Source organism: Neoarius graeffei, chromosome 2, assembly GCF_027579695.1.
Source record: "Neoarius graeffei isolate fNeoGra1 chromosome 2, fNeoGra1.pri, whole genome shotgun sequence".
Classification (NCBI taxonomy): Eukaryota; Metazoa; Chordata; class Actinopteri; order Siluriformes; family Ariidae; genus Neoarius; species Neoarius graeffei.
In genome coordinates this window covers 21,545,065-21,561,307 of record NC_083570.1, presented here as the reverse complement: position 1 = coordinate 21,561,307, position 16,243 = coordinate 21,545,065, and the positions used below count along the sequence as shown (strand labels likewise).

The 16,243-nt window shown below is 43.1% G+C and overlaps 1 protein-coding gene across 1 annotated transcript in view; it reads left to right on the top strand.

Moving 5' to 3' along the window:
* Positions 1-16,243, top strand: part of hmcn1 (hemicentin 1) — a 310,140-nt gene that overhangs the window by 175,883 nt on the left and 118,014 nt on the right. Inside the window, exons 40-46 of the mRNA XM_060913989.1 lie at positions 2,953-3,076; positions 7,153-7,328; positions 8,578-8,674; positions 9,056-9,178; positions 9,276-9,431; positions 12,483-12,764; positions 13,151-13,318. Of these exons, the coding sequence (XP_060769972.1) occupies positions 2,953-3,076; positions 7,153-7,328; positions 8,578-8,674; positions 9,056-9,178; positions 9,276-9,431; positions 12,483-12,764; positions 13,151-13,318 (1,126 nt within the window). The remainder of the gene's footprint in view (positions 1-2,952; positions 3,077-7,152; positions 7,329-8,577; positions 8,675-9,055; positions 9,179-9,275; positions 9,432-12,482; positions 12,765-13,150; positions 13,319-16,243) is intronic.

Genomic DNA, 16,243 nt, shown 5'->3' with positions numbered 1-16,243 from the left:
ACTGAGGCATTTCAGGGAGGCGGGTCAACCACGGGCTCTGGGAAACGGTTTGGCTTAATAGCTTGGCCAGACCAAATGCTCGGAGAGCTTTGAAGTCGCGTTAGCCAGGCTAGGGTACACCCTGGACAAGTCGCCAGGTCATCACAGGGCTGACACATAGACACAGACAACCATTCACACTCACATTCACACCTATGGTCAGTTTAGAGTCACCAGTTAACCTAACCTGCATTTCTTTGGACTGTGGGGGAAACCGGAGCACCCGGAGGAAACCCACGTGGACACGAAGAGAACATGCAAACTCCGCATGGAAAGGCCCTCGCCGGCCACGGGGCTCGAACCCGGACCTTCTTGCTGTGAGGCGACAGCGCTAACCACTACACCACCGTGCCGCCCCTGAATAATCATAATATATAGATTTAGGCACTGCCTAAAAGCGGAGCTCCCATCTGTTTCTGGGTTATAGAATTTTCTTATATCATAGCCAGTCTCTTTTGTTTTATTTCTTTACTGGCTAGCACTGGCCACTAGGCGATGTGTATGACTGGTAATTACGAACACTGGCCACTAGGTGGTGTGTATGACTGTAATTGCTAACACTGGCCACTAGGCGGCGTGTATGAGTGGTAATTGCTAACACTGGCCACTAGGTGGTGTGTCTCATCTCATCTCATTATCTCCGCTTTATCCTGTGCAGGGTCGCAGGCAAGCTGGAGCCTATCCCAGCTGACTACGGGCGAAAGGCGGGGTACACCCTGGACAAGTCGCCAGGTCATCACAGGGCTGACACATAGACACAGACAACCATTCACACTCACATTCACACCTACGGTCAATTTAGAGTCACCGGTTAACCTAACCTGCATGTCTTTGGACTGTGGGGGAAACCGGAGCACCCGGAGGAAACCCACGCGGACACGGAGAGAACATGCAAACTCCGCATGGAAAGGCCCTCGCCGGCCACGGGGCTTGAACCCAGACCTTCTTGCTGTGAGGCGACAGTGCTAACCACTACACCACTGTGTAGGTGGCGTGTATGACTGGTAATTACTAGCACTGACCACTAGGCAGTGTGTATGACTGGTAATTACGAACACTGGCCACTAGGCGGCGTGTATGACTGTAATTGCTAACACTGGCCACTAGGTGGCGTGTCTCATCTCATCTCATTATCTCTAGCCGCTTTATCCTTCTACAGGGTCGCAGGCAAGCTGGAGCCTATCCCAGCTGACTACGGGCGAGAGGCGGGGTACACCCTGGACAAGTCGCCAGGTCATCACAGGGCCGACACATAGACACAGACAACCATTCACACTCACATTCACACCTACGGTCAATTTAGAGTCACCGGTTAACCTAACCTGCATGTCTTTGGACTGTGGGGGAAACCGGAGCACCCGGAGGAAACCCACGCGGACACGGGGAGAACATGCAAACTCCACACAGAAAGGCCCTCGCCGGCCCCGGGGCTCGAACCCAGGACCTTCTTGCTGTGAGGCGACAGCGCTAACCACTACACCACCGTGCCGCCCTAGGTGGCGTGTATGACTGGTAATTACTAACACTGACCACTAGGCGGTGTGTATGAGTGGTAATTACTAACACTAACCACTAGGTGGCGTGTATGACTGGTAATTACTGACACTGGCCACTAGGCAGCGTGTATGACTGGTAATTACTAACACTGGCCACTAGGTGGCGTGTATGAATGGTAATTACTAACACTGGCCACTAGGTGGCGTGTATGACTGGTAATTACTAACACTGGCCACTAGGCGGCGTTTATGACTGGTAATTACTAACACTGACCACTAGGTGGCGTGTATGACTGGTAATTACTGACACTGGCCACTAGGCATCGTGTATGACTGGTAATTACTAACACTGGCCACTAGGTGGTGTGTATGACTGGTAATTACTAACACTGGCCACTAGGTGGCGTGTATGACTGGTAATTACTAACACTGGCCACTAGGTGGTGTGTATGATTGGTGGTACACGTACATGGACAAACCCCAAAAAATCGACTCGATGGGTTTACCATTTTTTCTTTGGTATGGTGCTCCGCTGGAGCTCCGCTAAGAACTAAATACTAAGTGAAAGGAAAACTGCAGAGAGCATTGAATTTTCCATAATAAATGGGTTGCTGGCCATTGAATCAGAGCTTGTTAAAGAGCTGAACATTAATGATTTGCTTTATAATGATTGTGCCTTTTAGCAAAGCTACTCAAACAGTCAGAATGGATGTATAACTTAGTAATGTATGCTCTTTTTTTTTCGGGGCTGTCAGAGCTGCTTGCATTGGTGCAAGGTAACGGATAAGTCAAGTCAAGTTTATTTTTATAGCGCTTTTAACAATAGACATTGTTGCAAAGCAGCTTTACAGAATTTTAGTGACACTAAACATGAGCTAATTTTACCCCTAATCTATCCCCAATGAGCACGCCTGTGGCAATGGTGGCAAAGAAAAACCCCCTCAGGCAACATGAGGAAGAAACCTCGAGAAGAACCAGACTCAAAAGGGAACACTGTTCACTGATGGAAACTGAAGTGCAAAACTGTTCATGACAACTGCAGTCCTAAAGTTAGCAAGTCAGCTGTAGTCGTCAGCCATAAAAGCATTACTGTAAGAGTCCAGAGCGTCTTCCAAGCGCGACTTTCGACTGTCCATATGGGGCCGTCCTCCACAGGAGCGATGCGATGAGACTCCAACCAGACACAGGGCATCAGGATGGATCAGGCAGGTCTGAGGACCAGAGGTCAGCATCTCGATCTCAGGATTGACATTTAACTCAGAGGGACAGACAGGATAAGGAGAGACACACTAAACGAATTAATATCTTATTTAACACCTTATAATTGGTGAAGGTGTATAAAAATATCACCATCTACTCTTCTGTCAATGGATTGTTTTGTGGAGTACATTGTTTCACTGTTTGTGTGTGTGTGCAGGTGTTGGCTGGAGGCAGGGTACTGTCTTTCAGGAGTGCTCAGATGAGCGATGCAGGCCACTATACCTGCGTTGCAGTGAATGCAGGTGGAGAGCAGCAGAGAGAGTATGATCTACATGTCTATGGTGAGCTGCTGCTGCTGCTGCTTCTTCTTCAAAAACTACATGCGATTTTTAATCACAACATTCCGTTTAGTAACAGTGCTTGTTAAGATTATTTTGGCTAAAAGCATTAAATATTATTTTGGCAAAAAGCAAAGCCATTATGCAAGTAGTTATGATAGCATATAAAGCAGGGGTATTCAATTAAAAGTCACTGAGGTCCAGTTATTAAATTGTATCCAAGTAGAAGGTCCGACCCGAAGTCCAGCTTGTGTCTTATAGCTTTCCCCTATGTCCACATTTTCATATGGTTTCAACAATATTTATTGTTCATTTCCAATGCAGCAATTGAACTGAGTGCACAACTATCTCTTTTACCATAAATAAAAGTAGTCCCAGGAAAATAAATTCAAGGCCTTTATTTCAGATTAAAGAAAACAGAAACCTCAGAATAAAATAAATAAAAAAGTGCAAACGGAGTGGAATAACTCCTTTTTCTCTTAAATTAAAGAGGTCCCAACCTGAAGAACTGAAGGCCTACACTTCAAGTAAAAAAGTCAACTCAGAAAACATTCACTAAAAAGTGCAAACAGAGCGTTGACTTCACATTTTCTTTTCTTTGTTCTTAAAATAAGGAGGTCCCAGCCTAAAAAAATGAGGGCGTACTTTTCAAGAAAAAAAAAAGTCCACATCTTCAGAAAACAAGTGGCTTTTTGGGGGGGAAACGCAAACAGAACATTTTTCTTTGAACTTCTCTTTTAATTCTTCTTATTTTACTTTTCTTAATGAGAAAGATGGGCATGTGGCTGACCTGCCAGTAATTTAAATCTTGGTTGGAGTGCCAATCTCATGCAGATATGTAGGTGTTCATTGTCGAGCCTAGAACGGTACTTGGTTTTGACAATGTTCATAGTGGAAAAAGCTGACACAGCTGTAAGTCGATCCAAACAAGGTGTGTCAAGGTGTGCAGTGTTCCTTTGATTAGACCAGGGAACACACTCCAATGTGTTTATGTTGCCCCAAAATCCACGGTACTTTTAAGGAACATTCGTTTGCACGTTGCTGGGCTGTAAGTGTATGTGCGATGAGTCGGGTAGACCTGTCATACTGTGCTTGCAGTTGGGTTATTTTGCGTGCCCTCAGCTCGGACTTCAGGGGATAACTTTGCTCAAAAGAGCTGTGCTTCGTTTCATAGTGGTGCTTCACGTTGCCGCTTTTAATTAATGCCACGTTTTCGGAGCATATGAGGCACACTGGTTTTGAACTGCTCGGTGGAAGAATGAACATATATTTCTCCGTCCATTCATCTTTAAAACAACGATTTTCCTTGTCTACTTTCCGCCGCCTTTTGAAGCAAGCCATGTTGTCTCGGTCGGTTGTCTCTGAACGTAACTCTCTTCCTCTCTGCTTGTTGCTGTGCTGTGGCGCGCTGGGTAAACTAACGATTTTATTGGCTCAACTGAGTGAAGCTGTTGTCGTATTAACTGGAGTAGCAGCGCCCGCTGTCAATAGCCACGACCGTCCAAAATAGTGCTCCATGAAAATTACTTAATCTCGTGAATTTACCATTGGTCACGGGTCCGGACAGAACCATCACTGGGTCCGGATCCGGACCGAGGTCCGCCATTTGGTGATGCCTGAATAAAGAATTTAAAAAAAAAACAGACCTGGAAGGAACCACGCTTGAGAAAAACATATTGAAGGAATAACAAATCAAAGACCTTTTGGGAATCAGATTAATTCCTGAGCAATATTTGTATATGGTTTTAAATCCAAATTTCAGGACATATGAATAGGACTGGATGATCTGATGATGTCAATATCATGCTCAATTATATCACGATGCACTTGTTAGAGGTATCGTCAGTATCAAGAGATATATTTTTGTGTTTTTAAAATAGCAAACTCTGGAAGCAGATTTATTAAAGTTTACTGTTGTTTTTCAATGTTTAAATTTGTTCCAGTTTTTGCAGATTTTTTCCCCCAAATTATTCCATTACATTATTTTTAGAAACATTTAACTAAAAGTGTCATGAAATTAATTACTTTGAAGGTTAATTTTTTTTTATTGCAGTATGACTGTGTTGTTGGCGGTTTGTGAGAAAGCCTATACGCTACCGTTCAAAAGTTTGGGGTCACCCAGACAATTTAATTTTGTGTTTTCCATGAAAAGTCACACTTTTATTTCCCACCATAAGTTGTAAAATGAATAGAAAATATAGTCAAGACATTTTTCTGGCCATTTTGAGCATTTAATCGACCCCACAAATGTGATGCTCCAGAAACTCAATCTGCTCAAAGGAAGGTCAGTTTTATAGCTTCTCTAAAGAGCTCAACTGTTTTCAGCTGTGCTAACATGATTGCACAAGGGTTTTCTAATCATCCATTAGCCTTCTGAGGCAATGAGCAAACACATTGTACCATTAGAACACTGGAGTGATAGTTGCTGGAAATGGGCCTCTATACACCTATGGAGATATTGCACCAAAAACCAGACATTTGCAGCTAGAATAGTCATTTACCACATTAGCAATGTATAGAGTGGATTTCTGATTAGTTTAAAGTGCTGATGACACGTTTTTGACATCTTTGGCGATGTTTTATAACATAAAAAGTAATTCCCGATGATCCATATATTAATTCACGAAGGCGCCTATTTTACAAGTTATGATGATAAACGCGGCTATTTGGGCAAATTTGACGGGGCTGCAGCACCCAGGAGACGAAGGAGGAGGAGGAGCTATATGACGTCAGTGAAAGAACCTTCCTCCAAACTTACCAGTTTGTTGTTGATGCGACAAGTGTTCAGTTTATCATTATTAGTATTTTTATTATACATTATTATACATTATTATATATATAGTTATTATGCCTTCGCGTTGTGTTGCCGGCTTTTGCTCCAAAACCCACAAGGATGGGGTAAGTTTATTCAAGTTTCCCAGAGATCCCAAGCTGCATGCGAAGTGGGTGAAGCAAGTCAGGCACACTCGTGACAAGTGGGAGCCCTCACCAACATCCGTCCTGTGCTCTAAACACTTCGATTTGGATTGTTTTGACACCCTTCCCAGCTTAAAAGAATCTCTTGGGTGTTCAGTTCAGCACAAACGTGTGTTACTACCATCAGCAGTGCCTACACAGTGTTGCCAGATTGGGAGGTTTCCCGCTGATGTTTTCCAGCCCAAAATATGTTCAAAACCCACCAAAATGCACTTGAAACCGCCCAACTGGGCGGGAAACCTCCCAATCTGGCAACACTGCCAGTATTCCGGAGGGGGTCTACTAGTAGCTATGCCGGATCCAAAGACAGTCCTCCTGTCAGAACATGTGTTGTGAAATGACATAAGATAAAGGTACGTAGAGCTATAGATTCTACATGATAATCATAAATGTAATCATAAAGTCAGCGTGATATCAGTCATGTATTTGCTTGTGAAAGCTTGCGACTTTCATGTAACTGCCACCTAGCAACAAGAGGCAAAGGGTAAAGAGGGTAGGCTATCATAGATTCTATTCGGAAGAGATCAACACAATTCTAGACTCCCAGAAGAGGAAGAGCTAGCACTAGAGAGTTCACCGGCGTTTTCATGCGCCATTTCCATTGAGTAGAACCAGAGTAGAACAGCCAGTGAACCGCAGCGTGTTCTTCCGCTGACGTCACAACATGGCCGCGAGCCACGGACCCAGTTTTCTTGCGCTGTGCAATTAAAAGTTGGATATTCGCATAACAACAGCTTCTTTTCACGTAATTATAACAGAAATCTAACGTTTGCCATGTTGTATAGTTTATTTAAGAAATTGCATAGAGTCATGTTCGTGTCATCAGCCCTTTAAAGTGATCTTCATTGAAAAGAACAATGCTTTTCTTTCAAAAATAAGGAAATTTCAAAGTGACCCCAAACTTTTGAATGGTAGTGTATATATCATGTATTGTAGAATTGACTTGAAGTATTGTGACGTCTTTTTTTTTTGTCATTTCTTCCACCCTTACATATGATTCAGTTTGAGTAAATGCAGGTTTCATGCATATTGTTTTGTCTCACTCGATGGGCTATAATTTCTGATATCAGAGCACGGTCCGTATTTGGCTGTTGTTACTTTAGTACCACCCAACATCATGGGCGAAGAAGTGAACAGCACAGTCCTGATTGGCCGTTCAGTGGAGCTGCGTTGCCAGAGTGACGCCATACCCCCTCCCACTCTGAGTTGGCGTAAAGATGGACGACCGCTTTACAGGAAGCCGGGAGTGAGCGTGTCCGAGGATGGTAGTGTACTACAGGTGTGAGAGAGAGCCTTCAGTGCTGAACTCAATAAAACATCAAAGCCTGAATATCTTATCTCTGAGCTGCACTTATATTAACAGTTATTCCACAAAATTGAGTCGGATGTGCACTGATAATAAGCCATATATGACGAAATTGAGTGGAATAACTGTTTTATTCTATCCACATTCACTGGATTTTGAGAAACAGAGCATTATTTTTTATTTTTTTGCAAATGCGCTAAAAAATTTATACAAAATGTCCAACAAAATACTTTCTGCTTAGAAACAAACTGGCAAAATGGCTGGCAATTAAAAATAAAAAAAGATACGTTCTTACCATCAAATGCTTTTATTCCATATTTTGTTGCCTTTTTTTGTACTTTGGGGGTTTTTGTTTTCGAGTAGAGTTTTTATTTCATCCTCGGTTGGTTCAGTAACATGAGCTGCCATTTTCTTCTTCTTCTTCTTTTTTTGGCGATTGGCAAACCAGCTTAAAGGTGTATTACTGCCACCAACTGGGCTGGAGTGTGGAACAGGCGCTATTGGGGGGGGGGGGGGGGGAGTGTGTTTTTATTTAGCTATTTCTGTTTATTTTGAATACTTGATAACAAAGTGGGGGCGGCATGGTGGTGTAGTGGTTAGCGCTGTCGCCTCACAGCAAGAACGTCCGGGTTCGAGCCCCGTGGCCGGCGAGGGCCTTTCTGTGTGGAGTTTGCATGTTCTCCCCGTGTCCGCGTGGGTTTCCTCCGGGTGCTCCGGTTTCCCCCACAGTCCAAAGACATACAGGTTAGGTTAACTGGTGACTCTAAATTGACCGTAGGTGTGAATGTGAGTGTGAATGGTTGTCTGTGTCTATGTGTCAGCCCTGTGATGACCTGGCGACTTGTCCAGGGTGTACCCCGCCTTTCGCCCGTAGTCAGCTGGGATAGGCTCCAGCTTGCCTGCGACCCTGTAGAGCAGGATAAAGCAGCTAGAGATAATGAGATGAGATGAGATAACAAAGTGATATATCTGACTTGATGCATTCTGCCATTTTGTTTTCTCTACTCACGGTATATGAGCTGATATCCCAGTAGTAGAATAGCCAATCTGAGCACGCGATTGCTCATATCCAGTGAAATATATATATTTTATATATATATATATATATATATATATATATATATATATATATATATATATATATGCGTTATATTTCTTTAACCATGTTTGTACTAGTACCAACATTTTATGATGATTAGTTTGGGCTGCTCTGTGTGTGCAGATTGCGAGCGCTCAGATACAGGACACTGGCAGGTACACATGCGAGGCCACAAATGTAGCAGGAAAAACAGAGAAGAACTACAATCTTAATGTGTGGGGTAAGTCTCTCTGAGTGTTACAGTGATTTACACAAACTGAGTTTTAGATGGCAGCATTTGCTTCTGTTAAGGATGATTTAATGGGGAATGGCCAGGTGTGGGGCAAAGTGCATATTAATGCAAATGATGGATGCACAATGATTGATAAAATTAAAAAAAGGATGACTAGTTTCCTTCGCATAGAAAATAGTTATTTAATCAATATTAAGCAGACTTTTAAAAAAAATACTTGAATGCTTTTTTTCATTATAATTGATGTGCATTTCTCAGTGTATCCATTTATATGAGCTTGTGCAGGTGTAAATTAAAATAATAGTTAAATAAAGATGGATATGGACTGAGAATTTTGTAACGATCTTTCTCGCCCTCTCTTTCACTCAGTTCCACCAAGTATCCGTGGCTCAGATGAAGTGTCTCCTCTGACGGTGACAGTGGGTGGTCTCGTTACTTTGGTCTGTGAGTCCAGTGGGATCCCTCCTCCCAGCCTCACATGGAAGAAAAATGGTATTTTTATTATAATAACAATAATAATCATCCTTTTTATTATCATTATTCAACTTTTTCATAAGTCTTGATTTTCTATATGATTTTGTGCATGTAGGCTTGGAACTAAAGGGAGACTCGCGTGTGCGTATATTGTCCGGAGGACGTCAGCTGCAGATCACCAGTGCAGAGAGGGCTGATGCCGCGTCCTACACCTGCCAGGCCTCCAGTGCCACTGGCACTGCTGTCAAGGAGTACAACCTGCAAGTCTATGGTAACCCAGTTACCTGCACAGTGCAAAACTGCACAAACTAACTAGTCTGATTTTTTTTTCCATCATATTCATAGTTAAGCACACACAGGCAGCCATTGCCATAAAGGAGCACACACCCAGGCCTCTAACCCAGGAGCCAAATGAATTTGAAATCCATAGTTTGTTTTTTAATTAAAACCGTCTTGTGGCTCGTGATTAAATTAAATGTTTTGAAAATGGAGGTAGTCTCTGTTCTTTCACTCGGTGGCAAAACAGAGTAACAAATTCAAGGTCATGAACTCGCCGGCTTACAAAATGTGCTAATTATGTACGGTAATTCTTTAGGTTTATGATCAAAATCTTGATTATTAATGCTTTATCCTGCTGTTTGTCTCGTTCGAAAAGAAGTAATTTAATAGTTTCACAACATAAAAAGTATAATTACTCTCATGCAAACGCCCTATTGCATATGCTTTTATATTGTGCTGCCCCTATGGCTCAGACACAGACATGGTAGGCAGACGTGTGGTGAACAAAAACAAGTGCGCTTTTATTTACATAAGTGGCAGGGAATGGGGAAAAGGAAGTGAAGGTGTGAGGTGACGGTGATTCTTCCTGTCCTGATGTGATAAAGTCCATTCAAGATTGTAGAGGCTCCATTGTTCAGGGGAGGCGTTGGAGAGGATAGCCACTTTGATCTGAAGACAGGTGAGCGCTGTCCGAACTGGAATCTGTCAGCAGACACAGAGAACATTACAGATTTGTTACTTCCTCTCACCATTCTTCTACTCACCCAGCTGACAAAGCAGCATCCTTTTCTATCCTCCTCATGTGTTGTGGAGCGAGATTGAGTGTCTCGATTTGTGAGCTCCAGCCATGCTGCATTAGATGTCCCCACCCCTTGGCCATGTGCTCATCTCGGCCAGTGGAACTGGTCACAGATTTTCTCCAGTGTGCTTTGAGGTCCCAGGTGGCCTCCTGGCAAGTGGGTGTGGGCCAGGTGCATGACAGTGTTGATCTTTGAGTGGGGCACGACAAGGAGATCGCAGGGCTCGCCACAGTGGTCGCATCGGAAGTACAATAGCCCAGGAAGTACGCTGCAGGGAGTGCCTGGTTGGTGTTTGTGTTCTCCCTGTCGATCTGCAGCACTGCTTTAGCCGGTCATCCTCTTTCTGTTCCCTGCCAAAGCTCCCCTCTCTGGCAACCTGGTCACACAACAGAAAGAGGGTTAGAGAGAGTGTGAGGCTCACTTTCTTACTGGGCTTCAGCATCTGCTTCCTCTTCCTTGACAGCGCACTCAGGGCCTAGAGCTCAGTGCTGGTGTTGGCATCTCTGTGGGGCTCACTGTCTCCTCTCAGGTGCTGGCTGGTATAGCCCAGGCCAATTTCTCCCTATGAGCAAGGACATGGATAGATCTTGGATGAGCCTAATGGTTCGCAGCCATTTACCTGTTTGGCTGCCGACCTGAACCTCCGCTGCCAGGACCTCCCATACACATCCCTATGTATGCGTGTAACTGCCAGACTCCCTCTTGGCTTGACGGGGCGAGGCAGCACAGATGGAGGCTGACTTCCAGGACATGCTGCACTACTGGTCCAGGACGGGAAGGTTGGGGTATGGGTCTGTATTCTCTGCCTGCATTCTCCACCAGTGTTGCACCCCCTTGCGCTTGGGTTCAAACACAGACATAGTAGGCAGAAGTGCAGTGGAAAAACAAGTGCTCTTTTATTTACACAAGTGACAGGAAGTGGTGAAAAGGGAGTGAAGAGGTGAGGTGGTGGTGATTTTTCCTGTCTTGGCATGATAATGTCCTTTCAAGAATGCAGGGGGTCCACTGTTCAGGGGAGGCATCAGGGAAGAGAACCGTTTTGGTCCGAAGACGGGTGAGCGCTGTCAGAATTTGAGTCTGTCGGCAGACACAGAGAACAGCACAGACTCATTACGTCCTCTCACCATCCTCCTACTCACCCAGCTGGCAAAGCGGCGTCCTTCTCTGCTGTTCTCGTGACTTGTGGAGGGAGATTGATCATCTCAATTAGCAAGCTCCAGTCATGTCGCATTAGGTGTCCCTGCCTCTCGGCCATGTGCTTGTTTATAAACAGTGGTGCTGAGGCAGCGCTGTCTCTTCAGCACCCCTGCTGTCAGGGAAGTGGGGCATTGTTTGTTCAGCACCACTGTGGCAAGGAGGACTTGTTATCTTGTGTGCCATTGTTGCAACATATACAGTACCAGCTAAAGGTTTGGCCACACCTTCTAATTCAATGGCTTTTCTTTGTTTTTATTAATTACTTTGTGTCTTAAAGTAATGACAGCAGTTCTTGACAATATGGATTAATACAGTTGTGAATAGGGCTATTTATTGTGTTTTTATTCTTTACTATTTAGTGTTTGTTGGTGTCAAACGTATTATGAAGGCAAGAAATTCCACTGATTAACTTTTGACAAGGCACACCTATTAATTGAAAAGCATTCCAGGTGACTACCTTATTAAGCTGGTTAAAATAATGCCAATAGTGTGCAAAGCGTCATAAAGGTAAAAGATGCCTACTTTGAAGAATCTAAAATATGAAACATATTTGGATTTTTTAGTTCATTCTTTTTTGTTCATTCATTCATTTTACTGTATATACCGCTTCTGCATCAGGGTCGTGGGGGAAGCTGGAGCCTGTCCCAGCTGACTCCAGGCAAGAGGCGAGTTACACCTTAGGTTGCCAATCTATCTAACACAGAGACAAAACAGCCATTCACACTCACATTCCTACCTGTGGGCAATTTAGAGTAGCCAGTTGACCTAATCCCGCATGTCTTTGGACTGTGGGAGGAAACCAGAACCCCTGAAGGAAACCCACACAGGCATGGGAGAACATGCAAACTCCACACAGAGACTGTTGTCGCCGTGAGGTCAGAATCTGGAATCTTCAAAAAATAGTCAAGATATAGAAAAAAAACCTGTGAATGAGTGTCTCCCAACCAAACTTGTGACTGGTACTCTCTCTCTCTAAGCAACAGCAGTTACTGAGCAGTATCTTAGTGTCAGTATATCCTATAACTATCTTTTCCTTTCCCCTTTAGTTCGTCCCTCCATTAGCTCATCAGCCAGTGGAAAAGGCGACGTGACAGTGGTACGAGGGGGAAACATCACCCTGCACTGTGAGGCTGACGGTGTCCCCAGGCCTGTCATCACCTGGCTAAAAGACGGCAGACCTCTGGGAACCGGCTCTGGACTTCAGATCCTCAGCGACGGCCGACTCCTTCGCATCAGAGATGCTCAAGTGGTCCACACTGGCCGGTACACCTGCATTGCCGTCAACGTGGCTGGACAGGATGAGAGCAAACATGACGTCACTGTTCATGGTGTGTGTTTGTGGTCAGAAATTCATGTGCAACCCCATTTGGTAGATGTATACTACTTATATCACCTCACCTACAAATCTGATGCAAAATCCATAAAGTAACTGCAGTGTACTTAAGTAGTTAGTGTAGCTGTAGAGTTCTCAAATTTACTGCCATAACTGAGATTTGGAAAATCGGACCCCTTTAAATACAATACACATTTATGGTTAGTTTTTTTTTATACTTGTATCAAAAGACTAGTTTGGGAGCAGATTTATTCATTTCTAAGTGTCTTAATTTAACTAATGTAACCATTCAGATATTTTACTTATTATGAATTATACAAGCACTGATTTAAAAGATTAGAGCCAATACTTAATTTTCACATCTGTTGTGTGTGTTTGTAGTTCCACCAAGCATTAGCGGGAACATGCGCAGGACTGAGAACATGACCGTGGTGGTGAGAAACCCAGTGGCCCTCACGTGCGAGGCCTCCGGCATCCCCCTACCTGTCATCACCTGGTTGAAAGACAGCCGTCCAATCAGCATATCTAGCTCTGTCCGGGTCATCTCAGGTATCAGCTGCTGCTGCTTGTAACCTCATCTTGTTTTTTTTTTTTTTTTTGTGATCAGTCCAAAATTTGTGCAGTCTAAGTGCTAGGTTGGTGTCAGAGGCTAGCCAAGTGCTATAAATCATACATCACAACTTGGAATGAGAGCGTCGTTACAAGAAGCCAAATTCAGCAGTATGAAAAGGAGAACTGAAAAGATAAACAGTGGCACAGACGTTATTATGTTTGGAACAGGTAAAAAAAAAAATCTGCAGTCAAGGCCTTGTGCTGATCCAAACATCATAAATCACACAGGAGAAACGCAAAGAGTCAGACTTCAAAGCTTCGTACTAAGCAGCCAGTCACACCGGTGGTCAGTAAACTTCATTTATCTGAACAAAATGAAGGGAACTTTGTAAGACTGAACCAACATTCTTTGCGTAAGCTTTGCTGGGCTTGTTTTCTCAAGTGATTCTTCTGAAGCTGACAACTACTCGTTTTTAAAGCGAGAGTGAAAGAGTGATTTGCATGTGCAGGTTGAGCTACTTGTTTGAACAGCTGTCTTGTCAACCTCTTCCATATCCCATAAACCAGGCGGGACATTGATGTGGATTGTTGTTGTTCTGAGACAGAATGAAACAGAGTGTGACTGTTTGAGGTAGAAGTCATTTATTGTACAAATTCTGCTGAGAGCCCAAACAAGGATGTCGTTTTTTGTTCCGATTGAGTTGAAATGCAGCTTTTCTTGTACAACCCCAATTCCAAAAAAGTTGGGACAAAGTACAAATTGTAAATAAAAACGGAATGCAATGATGTGGAAGTTTCAAAATTCCATATTTTATTCAGAATAGAACATAGATGACATATCAAATGTTTAAACTGAGAAAATGTACCATTTAAAGAGAAAAATTAGGTGATTTTAAATTTCATGACAACAACACATCTCAAAAAAGTTGGGACAAGGCCATGTTTCCCACTGTGAGACATCCCCTTTTCTCTTTACAACAGTCTGTAAACGTCTGGGGACTGAGGAGACAAGTTGCTCAAATTTAGGGATAGGAATGTTAACCCATTCTTGTCTAATGTAGGATTCTAGTTGCTCAACTGTCTTAGGTCTTTTTTGTCGTATCTTCCGTTTTATGATGTGCCAAATATTTTCTATGGGTGAAAGATCTGGACTGCAGGCTGGCCAGTTCAGTACCCGGACCCTTCTTCTACGCAGCCATGATGCTGTAATTGATGCAGTATGTGGTTTGGCATTGTCATGTTGGAAAATGCAAGGTCTTCCCTGAAAGAGACGTCATCTGGATGGGAGCATATGTTGCTCTAGAACCTGGATATCCCTTTCAGCATTGATGGTGTCTTTCCAGATGTGTAAGCTGCCCATGCCACACGCACTAATGCAACCCCATACCATCAGAGATGCAGGCTTCTGAACTGAGCGCTGATAACAACTTGGGTCGTCCTTCTCCTCTTGAGTCCGAATGACACGGCGTCCCTGATTTCCATAAAGAACTTCAAATTTTGAGTCGTCTGACCACAGAATAGTTTTCCACTTTGCCACAATCTATTTTAAATGAGCCTTGGCCCAGAGAAGACGTCTGCGCTTCTGGATCATGTTTAGATACGGCTTCTTCTTTGAACTATAGAGTTTTAGCTGGCAACGGCGGATGGCACGGTGAATTGTGTTCACAGATAATGTTCTCTGGAAATATTCCTGAGCCCATTTTGTGATTTCCAATACAGAAGCATGCCTGTATGTGATGCAGTGCCGTCTAAGGGCCCGAAGATCACGGGCAGCCAGTATGGTTTTCCGGCCTTGACCCTTACGCACAGAGATTCTTCCAGATTCTCTGAATCTTTTGATGATATTGTGCACTGTAGATGATGATATGTTCAAACTCTTTGCAATTTTACACTGTCGAACTCCTTTCTGATATTGCTCCACTATTTGTCGGCGCAGAATTAGGGGGATTGGTGATCCTCTTCCCATCTTTACTTCTGAGAGCCGCTGCCACTCCAAGATGCTCTTTTTATACCCAGTCATGTTAATGACCTATTGCCAATTGACCTAATGAGTTGCAATTTGGTCCTCCAGCTGTTCCTTTTTTGTACCTTTAACTTTTCCAGCCTCTTATTGCCCTGTCCCAACTATTTTGAGATGTGTTGCTGTCATGAAATTTCAAATGAGCCAATATTTGGCATGAAATTTCAAAATGTCTCACTTTCAACATTTGATATGTTGTCTATGTTCTATTGTGAATACAATATCAGTTTTTGAGATTTGTAAATTATTGCATTCCATTTTTATTTACAATTTGTACTTTGTCCCAACTTTTTTGGAATTAGGGTTGTACACATTGCTTTTGTTATTCTTGTTGATATCAAAATTTCATAGCTTTGAATGAGAACATTTACTCATTTCAGTGTCTGTGGTGTCTGGTTATAAAGTTAAAGCACATAAATTAAAAAAAAAAAATTATATGCTCCATCTCTGAGTTTGAGTAGCATAGTTTGGAAAAAAAAAAACATAGATACCTCTATGCTCATATTTTAAGTAACAAGATAGCCAGCTAACTGTAATGAATGATGTAGATTTACCTCCTCAAAACAGCGAAGTGTGGCGTCAGTGTTTGAGGTTTAAAAGTGAATGTCTGTAAAACAAACACTTGGATATACAGTATAACTCATTTAAAGGTAAGACGTGCTACTTTGTTTACGACTGAACCTGTGAGCAGCCTTGTTGATTTGTTGAACAGACCATCCCAAGTTAACAAGTAGGAATTCCAAGTTGAGGCAGTTTTCTTTGTTTTTGTTTTTTTTCCTAGTAAGAGGTTGGAAATTCAGTTACCATGGTGCTTGAAAGTTTGTGAACCCTTTAGAATTTTCTATATTTCTGCATAAATATGACCTAAAACATCATCAGATTTTCACACAAGTCCTAAAAGT